This window comes from Salvelinus fontinalis, chromosome 25 (genome assembly GCF_029448725.1).
Source record: "Salvelinus fontinalis isolate EN_2023a chromosome 25, ASM2944872v1, whole genome shotgun sequence".
In the NCBI taxonomy this organism is placed as follows: domain Eukaryota; kingdom Metazoa; phylum Chordata; class Actinopteri; order Salmoniformes; family Salmonidae; genus Salvelinus; species Salvelinus fontinalis.
Window position 1 is genome coordinate 23,021,520 of NC_074689.1, and position 15,531 is coordinate 23,037,050.

The 15,531-nt window shown below is 45.9% G+C and overlaps 2 protein-coding genes across 2 annotated transcripts; both read right to left on the bottom strand.

Moving 5' to 3' along the window:
* Positions 1-537: 537 nt before the first annotated feature.
* On the bottom strand, positions 538-1,572 carry LOC129823321 (histidine-rich glycoprotein-like). Its single transcript, XM_055882249.1, has one exon. It carries the CDS (start codon positions 1,570-1,572, stop codon positions 538-540), a length of 1,035 nt encoding a protein of 344 aa, XP_055738224.1.
* Positions 1,573-6,405: 4,833 nt separating this feature from the next.
* On the bottom strand, positions 6,406-7,767 carry LOC129823322 (loricrin-like). The gene has a single exon (XM_055882250.1). The coding sequence runs from the start codon at positions 7,765-7,767 to the stop codon at positions 6,406-6,408; it is 1,362 nt and encodes a 453-aa protein (XP_055738225.1).
* Positions 7,768-15,531: the final 7,764 nt, after the last annotated feature.

Consider the following 15,531-nt stretch of genomic DNA (forward strand, 5'->3'; position numbering starts at 1 on the left):
GCAGCTCCCCCTGGACAACACACACATCTCCTCTGTCAGCTTCAACAAATCAGGATTACACACAAGCTACAAGCTAATAGAATTTCAGATCTCTAGGCTAACTGTCAAACAGCAATTCACATAAAGTTACCAGACATGGGACGGTACACAGACTCAGATTAAGCATAAATCTGGAATGGATTTAAATACAATTTTAACGTATAATCTGTTTAGACGAGGACTTGACCAAATTATTTATTCCATTGTCTTTATTTCTTGTGTTTCGCTTATCATAGGCTGGTGCATAGTGTGGTGTTCACTGTGTTTTATCATGGTCTGGTGCATAGTGGGGTGTTCACTGTGTTTTATCATGGGTTGGTGCATAGTGTGGTGTTCACTGTGTTTTATCATGGACTGGTGCATAGTGGGTTGTTCACTGTGTTTTATCATGGGCTGGTGCATAGTGGGTTTTTCACTGTGTTTTATCATGGGCTTGTGCATAGTGTGGTGTTCACTGTGTTTTATCATGGGCTGGTGCATAGTGGGGTGTCCACTGTGTTATATCATGGGCTGGTGCATAGTGTGGTGTTCACTGTGTTTTATCATGGGCTGGTGCATAGTGGGGTGTTCACTGTGTTTTATCATGGGCTGGTGCATAGTGGGGTGTTCACTGTGTTTTATCATGGGCTGGTGCATAGTGTAGTGTTCACTGTGTTTTATCATGGGCTGGTGCATAGTGGGGTGTTCACTGTGTTTTATCATGGGCTGGTGCATAGTGGGGTGTTCACTGTGTTTTATCATGGGCTGGTGCATAGTGTGGTGTTCACTGTGTTTTATCATGGGCTGGTGCATAGTGTGGTGTTCACTGTGTTTTATCATGGGCTGGTGCATAGTTGGGAGTTCACTGTGTTTTATCATGGGCTGGTGCATAGTGGGGTGTTCACTGTGTTTTATCATGGGCTGGTGCATAGTGGGGTGTTCACTGTGTTTTATCATGGGCTGGTGCATAGTGGGGTGTTTACTGTGTTTTATCATGGGCTGGTGCATAGTGGGGTGTTCACTGTGTTTTATCATGGGCTGGTGCATAGTGGGGTGTTCACTGTGTTTTATCATGGGCTGGTGCATAGTGGGGTGTTCACTGTGTTTTATCATGGGTTGGTGCATAGTGTGGTGTTCACTGTGTTTTATCATGGGCTGGTGCATAGTGGGTTGTTCACTGTGTTTTATCATGGGCTGGTGCATAGTGGGTTGTTCACTGTGTTTTATCATGGGCTGGTGCATAGTGGGTTTTTCACTGTGTTTTATCATGGGCTTGTGCATAGTGTGGTGTTCACTGTGTTTTATCATGGGCTGGTGCATAGTGGGGTGTTTACTGTGTTTTATCATGGGCTGGTGCATAGTGTGGTGTTCACTGTGTTTTATCATGGGCTGGTGCATAGTGGGGTGTTCACTGTGTTTTATCATGGGCTGGTGCATAGTGGGGTGTTCACTGTGTTTTATCATGGGCTGGTGCATAGTGGGTTTTTCACTGTGTTTTATCATGGGCTGGTGCATAGTGGGGTGTTCACTGTGTTTTATCATGGGCTGGTGCATAGTGGGGTGTTCACTGTGTTTTATCATGGGCTGGTGCATAGTGTGTTTGTTTGGCCTGTTTGTGTAAAATCAATAACAATGTTGAAAGAGCGGTTCACTTTTTCTGAAACCAAATGTCTAGTTTCGAGAAACTTACCACCCTGCAACATAATGTGGATGCTTCACAGCATGGTGCCGTGTCTGGACACATCCATCTCATCATACTGGTGGACACCGCCTGCCTTCATGGTGGACACCGCCTGCTTCATGAGTTACAGGAAAAAGCACTTGGGTACTGAGTAGACTGATACCCCATTTCACGGATCCCCAATCCTTAGGTAAGGCTGTACATTTGAATGTCAATACGCACAATAGACTGACTGAGTAGGTGATTTCCCACAGTCAAATTCCCGCAATAAGAGCTACGATGCTAATATGTGCATAAACACTTCACAGTTGTGTTTTGTGGGTGTCACAGAGTAGACTGATACCCCATTTCATTGCTCCACATTCCGAACACCCCAACCTTGTTTAAAATCATCTAGTCTAAATATGGCATGATTCCACCAATCATGCCATATTTTGAAGGCAAAACGCAAAATCCACTATTATGGCTAATCCGTATTGTGGCTAGCTTCACAACACAGAACCCGGTCCGGTCGAGCCTCATGAGCCAAATTAAGCTAGCTGGCTGCTTATAATGTTAGTTTTGTGCAACATGGTTAATTAGCTGGCTAGCTAGTACTTACTCACATAGACTCCTAAATCATTGCTAAGAATATTGAAAATGACTGCAGTTTCTACTGGTCATTGTTTTCAGGCTGGTTGCATTGGTGCTAGCTAGGTACCAAGCTAATGCTAGCTAGATACCCCAGAAGTTGCTAATAACATCTGTATCAAAGATATTTGCAAACATTTTTGATCCTGCTCGTTTGATCCTGATCTAATTTGAAATGCCCACACAGACGTTTTACCATTTGGTCGAACAAATAATGCCTTGTTACCAACGCAGTATTGTACAGCTTTGACAGGAATCGTAATGGTGACGCTTGGCTTGCACATGCAATTCAGCATACACAACATTCTATAATAGAATTGCGTTATTTGTTCTGTCAAATTAAAAGCTTATTTGACAAGTCAAATAGTGTTATTTGACGTCTATCTTTTTTTGACATGCAAAGACACGTTCCATAGCCTGCAGGCTTAAATTGTTTACTAGCCAGCTAGCTTGGTACTGTAAGCTGAGGCTAAATCTGTTGAGTTTGCTAGCTAGCTAGCTTGGTCAACAACATATTTAACTGGCTAGTTAGCCTAGTTAACTTTCTTGGTGACATAAGACTAAAACTGCTGAGCTAGCTCTCAACATTCATTATGCGCTGGATTTACGGCGGAGTTGCTAAATTGGTTGTTGGAAATAGCACTAATATTTCCATGACAACATGTGCAGCCTAGAAAATAGAATTTGATTTTATAACAAAGTCAAAAACAAATATGTTGTAAAGTATTTTGTATTCAGAGGCTAAGATGTTGTGTGGTTGGAATTGCAGTATGTATTTCCTTTGAGAATTTTAGACATGAGCTAACAAATTTTGACAGACTGGTTTCATCTGGACAAACAAAAATACCACAGTGTTCTGTGGAGAAAAAAAGTTCCAATATTTGCATAATTGTTGTGATTTGAGGATAGCTGTGAGGGTGATCGAATCAGGATCAAATCCTCTGTTCTCCTCAAGCTCATTAATGATAGAATGTTCGTGTTTGAATGTGGCAGAAAGGCCATTCTCTTTGGCACATGACATGGAGTACAGGGAGTGGATTAGATAAAGAGACTGGTACCCAGGCTAACTGCCTTCAATTTCTGAACACATTTCTTTTCATTGTTAGAGCGGACTTGGAGCTGCATCATTAGTGTGGGTTGACGTTTACTGTTGACTTGTTTGATTTGAGTTAAATTTAAGTCAAAATTTACCAAAGATAATTAAGGAGCTCCACATAAAAGACCCACTTAGTTTTAATTGCTTCCCAAGGCTTTGTGATCTTTTCTAGTTCCTTCTCGAAGCAATACTTTACCTGTAGTGAAGGATTTTCTTGTTTCACAGCCACAACCTTGGAGCTGCACTTCAAAATACAGATTCATGGTAATAGCACTGAGATGGCATTGGCGGAATGGAACAAAACCTCTTGCAGTGTTTGTTAAGCTGAAAGTATTCATTTATTTCTGCGAAAATGTTATGCCTGACTTCAAAACTGTCAAATGGATTAAGGGCCAGGAATACACAGGTTGCAAAACGAACCCTTTACAATAGCTGTTGGGTGAATAACTCAAGATTTCTTTTTCATTCATCAATGCTAATACTGGCCGTAGGTGGCTGTTTCTATGTAAACAAACCCAAATCATACGTTGTTGACTCTCTGGGCCAATCAACCACTTTCAAGGTAACTGAAGATGGACGTGATTTTGGGTAAACTTAGAAGTTTGGTTTGGTGCACTGTATATAGACTTCTGTAGTATTGAGGTTGATAGGGATTTTGTCAATATACATAACATATAATTTGAATGATTGTATTTGATTGATTGATTGATTCACTATCCATGTGTACTCATAACAAATCAAAGCAATGACATTACTACCACAGATCTACTGTAGTACCCAATGAAAAGGCACAGCAATACATTGCAATATCTATCCCTCTGCTGCTGTCCTTGGTGCTGAGAAGGCTCCTCTACTGAAGCGGGTTCATGATTCCGAGGCCGTGACTAGCCCAGTGCCCTGTGTTGGGGTGACCACATCAATGGCAAAGATGCCCAGTGCCCTGTGTTGGGGTGACCACATCAATGGCAAAGCTGCCCAGTGCCCTGTGTTGGGGTGCCCCCATCAATGGCAAAGCTGCCCAGTGCCCTGTGTTGGGGTGCCCCCATCAATGGCAAAGCTGCCCAGTGCCCTGTGTTGGGGTGCCCCCATCAATGGCAAAGATGCCCAGTGCCCTGTGTTGGGGTGACCCCCATCAATGGCAAAGCTGCCCAGTGCCCTGTGTTGGGGTGACCCCCATCAATGGCAAAGCTGCCCAGTGCCCTGTGTTGGGGTGACCCTCATCAATGGCAAAGCTGCCCAGTGCCCTGTGTTGGGGTAACCCCCATCAATGGCAAAGATGCCCAGTGCCCTGTGTTGGGGTGACCCCCATCAATGGCAAAGCTGCCCAGTGCCCTGTGTTGGGGTGACCCCCATCAATGGCAAAGCTGCCCAGTGCCCTGTGTTGGGGTGACCCACATCAATGGCAAAGCTGCCCAGTGCCCTGTGTTGGGGTGCCCCCATCAATGGCAAAACTGCCCAGTGCCCTGTGTTGGGGTGACCCCCATCAATGGCAAAGCTGCCCAGTGCCCTGTGTTGGGGTGACCCCCATCAATGGCAAAGCTGCCCAGTGCCCTGTGTTGGGGTGACCCCCATCAATGGCATAGCTGCCCAGTGCCCTGTGTTGGGGTGACCCCCATCAATGGCAAAGCTGCCCAGTGCCCTGTGTTGGGGTGACCCTCATCAATGGCAAAGCTGCCCAGTGCCCTGTGTTGGGGTGACCCCCATCAATGGCAAAGCTGCCCAGTGCCATGTGTTGGGGTGACCCCCATCAATGGCAAAGCTACCCAGTGCCCTGTGTTGGGGTGACCCCCATCGGTGGCTAGGCTGGCCCAGTGCCCTGTGTTGGGGTGACCCCCATCGGTTGCAAAGCTAGTCCTGTGCTCTGTGTTGGGGTGACCCCCATCGGTGGCTAGGCTAGCCCAGGGATGTGGTGTATCAACAGCTTCCTCCCAGAACCAATTGGCAGCCTCTCATATAGCTCTCTGTCAGTGTGAGTTATTATTCTGCCAGATCAGCCAGAGCAGCACGGGTACCCTAAGACCTTCCCCCCAGATCAGCCTCACTGAACTACCTAAGATCCTCTCCCTGACCTGGCCTCACTGAACTCTCTAGGACCCTCCCCCGGTGCCGACCCCACTGAACTCTCTAGGACCCTCCCCCGGTGCCGACCCCACTGAACTCTCTAGAACCCTCCCCCTGGGGCGACCCCACTGAACTCTCTAGGACCCTTCCCCGGTGCCGACCCCACTGAACTCTCTAGGACCCTCCCCCTGGGCCGACCCCACTGAACTCTCTAGGACCCTGCCCCTGGGCCGACCCCACTGAACTCTCTAGGACCCTCCCCCTGGGGCGACCCCACTGAACTCTCTAGGACCCTCCCCCTGGGCCGACCCCACTGAACTCTCTAGAACCCTCCCCCTGGGGCAACCCCACTGAACTCTCTAGAACCCTCCCCCTGGGCCGACCCCACTGAACTCTCTAGAACCCTCCCCCTGGGGCGACCCCACTGAACTCTCTAGAACCCTCCCCCTGGGGCAACCCCACTGAACTCTCTAGAACCCTCCCCCGGTGCCGACCCCACTGAACTCTCTAGGACCCTCCCCCTGGGCCGACCCCACTGAACTCTCTAGAACCCTCCCCCTGGGGCAACCCCACTGAACTCTCTAGGACCCTCCCCCGGTGCCGACCCCACTGAACTCTCTAGAACCCTCCCCCGGTGCCGACCCCACTGAACTCTCTAGGACCCTCCCCCGGTGCCGACCCCACTGAACTCTCTAGGACCCTCCCCCTGGGGCGACCCCACTGAACTCTCTAGAACCCTCCCCCGGTGCCGACCCCACTGAACTCTCTAGAACTCTCCCCCTGGGGCAACCCCACTGAACTCTCTAGGTCGCTTCACCCATGCTGGCCCCACTGAACTCTCTAGGTCGCTCCACCAAGGCCGGCCCCACTGAAATCTCTTCTGTAGGTCGCTCCACCCAGGACGACCCCACTGAACTCTCTAGGTCGCTCCACCCATGCTGGCCCCACTGAACTCTCTACTGTAGGTCGCTCCACCCATGCTGGCCCCACTGAACTCTCTACTGTAGGTCGCTCCACCCATGCTGGCCCCACTGAACTCTCTACTGTAGGTTGCTCCACCCATGCTGGCCCCACTGAACTCTCTACTGTAGGTTGCTCCACCCATGCTGGCCCCACTGAACTCTCTACTGTAGGTTGCTCCACCCATGCTGGCCCCACTGAACTCTCTACTGTAGGTTGCTCCACACATGCTGGCCCCACTGAACTCTCTACTGTAGGTTGCTCCACCCATGCTGGCCCCACTGAACTCTCTACTGTAGGTTGCTCCACCCATGCTGGCCCCACTGAACTCTCTACTGTAGGTTGCTCCACACATGCTGGCCCCACTGAACTCTCTACTGTAGGTTGCTCCACACATGCTGGCCCCACTGAACTCTCTACTGTAGGTTGCTCCACACATGCTGGCCCCACTGAACTCTCTACTGTAGGTTGCTCCACCCATGCTGGCCCCACTGAACTCTCTACTGTAGGTTGCTCCACCCATGCTGGCCCCACTGAACTCTCTACTGTAGGTTGCTCCACCCATGCTGGCCCCACTGAACTCTCTACTGTAGGTTGCTCCACCTATGCTGGCCCCACTGAACTCTCTACTGTAGGTTGCTCCACACATGCTGGCCCCACTGAACTCTCTACTGTAGGTCGCTCCACCCATGCTGGCCCCACTGAACTCTCTACTGTAGGTCGCTCCACACATGCTGGCCCCACTGAACTCTCTACTGTAGGTTGCTCCACCCATGCTGGCCCCACTGAACTCTCTACTGTAGGTTGCTCCACCCATGCTGGCCCCACTGAACTCTCTACTGTAGGTTGCTCCACCCATGCTGGCCCCACTGAACTCTCTACTGTAGGTCGCTCCACCCATGCTGGCCCCACTGAACTCTCTACTGTAGGTTGCTCCACCCATGCTGGCCCCACTGAACTCTCTACTGTAGGTCGCTCCACCCATGCTGGCCCCACTGAACTCTCTACTGTAGGTCGCTCCACCCATGCTGGCCCCACTGAACTCTCTACTGTAGGTCGCTCCACCCATGCTGGCCCCACTGAACTCTCTACTGTAGGTCGCTCCACCCATGCTGGCCCCACTGAACTCTCTACTGTAGGTCGCTCCACCCATGCTGGCCCCACTGAACTCTCTACTGTAGGTCGCTCCACCCATGCTTGCCCCACTGAACTCTCTACTGTAGGTTGCTCCACACATGCTGGCCCCACTGAACTCTCTACTGTAGGTTGCTCCACCCATGCTGGCCCCACTGAACTCTCTACTGTAGGTTGCTCCACCCATGCTGGCCCCACTGAACTCACACAAGAAAAGGTTGTCATGTCAATCCTGCCTTTAATGATTATGGCCATTCCTTCAGTTCATACAATATACAATACTATAATGGACTGTTTACTCTGTTACCATCTGGCAAGCAGTATCGGAGCATCTGGTCTAGGAACAACAGGCTCTGAGACAGCTTCTACCATCAGGCAATCAGACTGCTGAACAGCTAACCCTAGCTGTCTCCTTGCACAGACCTGTACCTTAGAGACTATTTACACTGACTGTACGCACATGCAACTCTTGCACACACACACACACACACACACACACACACACACACACACACACACACACACACACACACACACACACACACACACACACACACACACACACACACACACACACACACACACACACACACACACACCCATAAACAAACAGCACACGCACACAGTCAACGCTGCTGTTCTAATATATAGTATGTATTCAACTGCACGACCAAGACACTATTGTTCATTATCTACTCTCTTTATCCTAATGTTTATTATCTATTCTGTAAATCCTATTGTTCATGATCTTTTCTTTATATCCTATTGTTCATTATTTATTCTGCATATCCTATTTTTAATCACCTATTCTGTTTATCATTTTGTTCATTATTTATTCTATATATCCTATTGTTCATTATCTATTCTGTATACCCTATTGTTCATTATCTATTCTCTTTATCAAATAAAATCAAACGTTATTAGTCACATGCGCTGAATACAACAGGTGTAGTTGACCTTACAGTGAAATGCTGAATACAACAGGTGTAGTAGACCTTACAGTGAAATGCTGAATACAATAGGTGTAGTAGACCTCACAGTGAAATGCTGAATACAACAGGTGTAGTAGACCTTACAGTGAAATGCTGAGTACAACAGGTGTAGTAGACCTTACAGTGAAATGCTGAATACACCAGGTGTAGTAGACCTTACAGTGAAATGCTGAATACAACAGGTGTAGTAGACCTTACAGTGAAATGCTGAATACAACAGGTGTAGTAGACCTTACAGTGAAATGCTGAATACAACAGGTGTAGTAGACCTTACAGTGAAATGCTGAATACAACAGGTGTAGACCTCACAGTGAAATGCTGAATACAACAGGTGTAGTAGACCTTACAGTGAAATGCTGAATACAACAGGTGTAGTAGACCTTACAGTGAAATGCTGAATACAACAGGTGTAGTAGACCTTACAGTGAAATGCTGAATACAACAGTTGTAGTAGACCTTACAGTGAAATGCTGAATACAACAGTTGTAGTAGACCTTACAGTGAAATGCTGAATACAACAGGTGTAGGTAGACCTCACAGTGAAATGCTGAATACAACAGGTGTAGTAGACCTTACAGTGAAATGCTGAATACAACAGGTGTAGTAGACCTCACAGTGAAATGCTGAATACAACAGGTGTAGTAGACCTCACAGTGAAATGCTGAATACAACAGGTGTAGGTAGACCTTACAGTGAAATGCTGAATACAACAGGTGTAGTAGACCTTACAGTGAAATGCTGAATACAACAGGTGTAGGTAGACCTTCCAGTGAAATGCTGAATACAACAGGTGTAGTAGACCTCACAGTGAAATGCTGAATACAACAGGTGTAGTAGACCTCACAGTGAAATGCTGAATACAACAGGTGTAGTAGACCTCACAGTGAAATGCTGAATACAACAGGTGTAGTAGACCTCACAGTGAAATGCTGAATACAACAGGTGTAGGTAGACCTTCCAGTGAAATGATGAATACAACAGGTGTAGTAGACCTCACAGTGAAATGCTGAATACAACAGGTGTAGTAGACCTCACAGTGAAATGCTGAATACAACAGGCGTAGTAGACCTCACAGTGAAATGCTTACTTACGATCCCCTAACCAACAATGCAGTAAAAAAAAAGTATGTATAACCTGTCTAGGATCAGCGTGCCGCTAGCGGCACTCCCCCCCCCCCCCCACTGAAAAACCAGTGCCGCGAAATTCAAAAAAAATATTTTTTTAAAATATTTAACTTTCACACATTAAAGTCCAATACAGCTAATGAAAGACACAGATCTTATGAATCCAGTCAACATTTCCGATTTTTAAAATGTTTTACAGGGAAGACACAATATGTAAAGATGTACATCTATTACCTAAAAACACATTAGCATATTCCACCATCTTTTATTTGTCCACCAACACCAGTAGCCATCACCAATTCGGCTAAACTAAGATATTTATAGCCCCTAACCAACAAAAAAACTCATTAGATGACAGTCTGATAACATATTTATGGTATGGGATAGGTTTTGTTAGAAAAAAGTGCATATTTCAGGTATATGGCATAGTTTACAATTGCACCCACCATCACAAATGGACTAGAATAATTACAATGAGCAACGTGTTTACCTAACTACTAATCATCAAACATTTCGTAAAAATACACAGCATACACGAATCGAAAGACACAGATCCTGTGAATACAGACAATATTTCAGATTTTCTAAGTGTCTTACAGCGAAAACACAATAAATCGTTATATTAGCTTAGCACATAGCAATTAGCAGCCCAGCATTGATTCTAGCCAAAGTGAGCGATAAAAGTCAACATCGCCAAAAGATATTAATTTTTTCACTAACCTTCTCAGAATTCTTCCGATGACACTCCTGTAACATCACATTACAACATGCATATACAGTTTGATCGAAAATGTTTATATTTAGCCACCAAAATCATGGTTAGACAATGTGAAATGTAGACAAGCTGGTAAAGAAAACGTCCTTGCGCCACTTAGACAGTGATCTACTCTTATACATAAATACTCATAAACGTGACTAAAAAATATAGGGTGGACAGGGATTGATAGACAATTTAATTCTTAATACAATTGCGTTATTACATTTTTTAATTTATCCTTACTTTTCAATACAGTTTGCGCCAAGCGAAGCTACGTCAAAAAACATGGCGTCCTAAGCCACTAAAATGTTTCGACAGAAACACGATTTATCATAATAAAAATGTCCTACCTTGAGCTGTTCTTCCATCAGTATCTTGGGCAAAGGATCCTTTCTTGGGAGAAATCGTCTTTTGGTGGAAAGCTGTCCTCTTGCCATGTGGAAATGTCAACTACGTTCGGGATGAACTGAAAAGCGTTCCCAACTTTTCACATCGTTGCAAAAATAAATGTCCCAAAATCGCACTAAACGGATATAAATTGCTATAAAACGCTTTAAATTAACTACTTTGTGATGTTTGTAACTCCTATAACGAGTGAAAAGATGACCGGAGAAATATAACAGGCTAAACTAATGCTTGGAACAGGAGAGGGTCGGTGTCTTCCACGCGCGTTACGCAGCAAGAAAAGACTTGCTAGCTAAAGGTTTTTTTCATTTGTAGTGCCTGTGAACGAGCAATCGAGCCCGTTGGAATCGTCATCACGTAAAGGCATCCAGGGGAAGACGTAAGAAGTGTCCGTATAGTCATAGCAACGACAGTGCCCGTTTAAATGACTTCAGAAAAGTGGCCAACGTTTCTCAAATCTGACTCCATGTCAGGGAAATTGCTGTAGAATGGGCTCTGTTCCACTTAGAGACAAAATTTCAACTCCTATAGAAACTATAGACTGTTTTCTATCCAATAATAATAATAATATGCATATTGTACGATCAAGGATTTTGTGGGAAGCCGTTTAAAAAATTAGCCACATTAGCATAAATAGTCTAAACAGCGCCCCCATCCCCAACAGGATAAGAATAAGAAATAAAAGCAACAAGTAATTAAAGAGCAGCGGTAAAATAACAATAGCGAGACTGTATACAGGGGGTCACAGAGTCACTGTGAGGGGGCACCGATTACTGGAGGTAATATGTACATGTAGGTAGAGTTATTAAAGTGACTATGTATTGACGGTAACAACAGAGAGTAGCAGCGGTGTAAATGGGGGGTGGGGGCACACAATGCAAATAGTCCAGGTAGCCATTTGATAAGCTGTTCAGTCTTATGGCTTGGGGGTAAAACCTTTTGAGAAGCCTTTTTGGACCTAGACTTGCCACTCCGGTACCGCTTGTCATGCTGTAGTAGAGAGAACAGTCTATGACTGGGGTGGGTGGGGTCTTTGACAATTTTTAGGGCCTTCCTCTGACACCGCCTGGTGTAGAAGTCGTGGATGGCAGGCAGCTTAGCCCCAGTGATGTACTGGGCCGTACGCACTACCCTCTGTAGTGCCTTGCAGTCGGAGTCCGAGCAATTGTCGTACCAGGCAAAGATGCAACCAGTCAGGATGCTCTTGATGTTGCAGCTGTAGAACCTTTTGTGGATCTCAGGACCCATGCCAAATCTTAGTTTCCTGAGGGGGAATAGGCTTTGTCGTGCCCTCTTCACGACTGTCTTGGTGTGTCTGGACCATTCTAGTTTGTTGTTGATGTGGACACCAAGGAACTTGAAGCTCTCAACCTGCTCCACTACAGCCCCGTCGATGAGAATGGGGTCCACAATCATCTCCTTAGTCTTGGTTACATTGAGGGATAGGTTGTTATTCTGGCACCACCCGGCCGGGTCTCTGACCTCCTCCCTAGAGGCTGTCTCGTCGTTGTCAGTGATCAGGACTACCTACCACTGTTGTGTCATCGGCAAACTTAATGATGGTGTTGGAGTCATGCCTGGCTGTGCAGTCATGAGTGAACAGGGAGTACAGGAGGGGACTGAGCACACGCCCCTGAGGGGCTCCTGTGTTGAGGATCAGCGTGGCGGATGTGTTGTTACCTACCCTTACCACCTGGGGGCGGCCCGTCAGGAAGTCCAGGATCCAGTTGCAGAGGTAGGTGTTTAGTCCATTGTCCTTAGCTTATTAATGGACTTTGAGGGCACTATGCTGTTGAACGCTGAGCTGTAGTCAATGAATAGCATTCTCACATAGGTGTTCCCTTTGTCCAGGTGGGAAAGGGCAGTGTGGAGTGCAATAGAGATTGCATCATCTGTGGATCTGTTGGGGCGGTATGCAAATTGGAGTGGGTCTAGGGTTTCTGGGATAATGGTGTTGATGTGAGCCATTACCAACCTTTCAAAGCACTTCATGGCTACGGACTGGAGTGCTACGGTTCTGTAGTCATTTAGGCAGGTTGCCTTTGTGTTCTTGGGCACAGGGACTATGGCGGTCTGCTTGAAACATGTTGGTATTATACTCAATCAGGGACATGTTGAAAATGTCAGTGAAGACACCTGTCAGTTGGTCAGCACATGCTCGGAGTACACGCCCTGGTAATCCGTCTGGCCCTGCTGCCTTGTGTATGTTGACCTGTTTAAAGGTCTTACTCACGTCGGCTACGGAGAGCGTGATCACACAGATCACAGGGATCTGGGCCTGTTCCCGAGAAAGCAATATATCGTTTGCGTCAGACTCGTAAAAGGAAAAAAAGTATTCTGCCAGTCCGTGGAAGTTATTTTCGCTCATAAGAGGCAACATTATGTACAAAATACGTTTAAAAAAAAGTTACAAACAACGCAAATAAACGAACGAAAACACAATCGGTCGGTGGCGTCTGCCTTCTTCTCCGGCGCTATCCTATTGTTCATTATCTATTCTGCATATCCTATGACATATTACCAGCCCCTGCTGGTTCGTTGGGTTTTCACGCCCCAACCGGCTTGCCCAGCGCCCATGTCTCGGCCGGTTCGCCCAGGTGGAACGCCGGGTGGCGTCCCAAGAGGGAGGGGCACTGTCACGTCTGCTCCCGCTCTTCCCTTGGTGCTTGAGGGCGCCAGATTACCCTGCATCACACGCTCCTGCCATCCAACACTCACACCTGCCCTCCCTCGTCACCTGCGTTATTGGACTCACCTGGACTCACTTGTCACATATTCTTTTCCTCCCATATATTTGTCAGTTCCCCAGCTCTGTTCCCCGCTGCTGCATTGTATTGTTTTTGTCTTTTGAATTTGTTTCTGGTGCTGTTCCTGTCTCGTCTCTGTCCATTATAATTAAATGTTTTACTCCCCGTACCTGCTTCGTCTCTCCAGCGTCATTCCGCGTGACAGCTAATTGATATTAGACTAGAATCAAGCAACATTCTAATATAACATCAAGCAACATTCTAATATAATATCAAGCAACATTCCAATATAATATCAAGCAACTGTCACGATCGTCTTCGGGTGAAAGAGAGGACCAAGGCGCAGCGTGATATAAATACATTATGTATTTATTTAAGGAAGACGAAGAACACTAAAACAAACGAAACAAAACAACAAACAGACGAACGTGAAGCTAATACAAACAATAAGTGCAGACACTGGCAACTTACACATAGACAATTACCCACAACCTACCTAACGACTATGGCTGCCTAAATATGGCTCCCAATCAGAGACAACGATAGACAGCTGTCTCTAATTGAGAACCAATCTAGGCAACCATAGACTTACATAAACACCTACACTGAACACAACCCCATGAACTCTACAAACACCCCCTAGACAATACAAACACCCTAGACGAGACAAAAACACACAAACATCCCCCATGTCACACCCTGACCTAACTAAAATAATAAAGAAAAACAAAGATAACTAAGGCCAGGGCATGACAGCAACATTCTATTCTAATATCAAGCAAAGTTGCTGAATGGAAAAAAATGAATTTAACATGCTTTTATATATTTTCACCCACCCAATAAGACATTGATTAGCGGAGAAATTATTATAAAATAATTTGTAATTAAACCGTCTTCCATCTGTTTAATTAAAATCAACATGTCTGGAAGGCTGTATCCGGCCCGCCCGCCCGGATTTAAGCGAGTGCACCGAGCGTGAACCTCAAAACATATCACTCTCGATTTTCATTTTTAATCAAATGCTATTGATTCGCTTAAGGGTTGAATTGATTGATGTGACACCCAAACCTGAAATATTCAGAGTGTGAGGGCAAGCGCAGGCTTTATTGAGCAGAAGGAATTGTCTTTCATTCTGCTGAGAGCAAGGTAATCCTTTATAACCTATACAGTGGATCAGGGCAATTGATAGGCAGCACGACTTATTCCCATCTTCTGAATAAAGCCTTTGCATATAATGATCGTGACAAGGTTATTCACCTCCCTGGTTATTCTCCAGTGTTCAGCTTCTTCCTGACCTGACTCGGCCCTAGATGAACTAGATATTTATTACATTGTTGATGTATCACGTTGTTATCTATATGTGTTCCATTTTGAAGCAACTTTAATAACCCACAGTGAACCTCTCCCTCAAGTATTATTGTAAAAATAAAACATACTATGACAAGTATAATTCACCATGATTATTGCAAAGAGAAGTGAGGTGCTATCGCTCCCTCCGGGCTGGCCCCTACTCTGATTGGTTGAAAACACCCAAGGCTCTCTTTTCGGCCGGCGTTAAGCAAACGCAATTGTCAAACGCACACTTGTTTACAATTTGGACCTTGTTAAATTAGTGGATTCGGCTACTGTAGCCACATCCGTTGCTGACAGGTGTATAAAATCGAGCACACAACCATGCAATCTCCATAAATAAACACTGGCAGGATAACGGTCTGTACTGAAGAGCTCAATTGACTTTCAACGTGGCACCGTCATAGGATGCCACCTTAACAAACAAGTAAGTTCGTCAAATTTCTGCCCCCACTATATATTGTAGCCTATGCTACTTAATCAACTGTATCAAGCCACAATGGACCAGGAAGAGAATATTCCGTGCCCCCAGACCAATTGGAGTTAATGACAACGCAAAGACCATCAATAATCCAC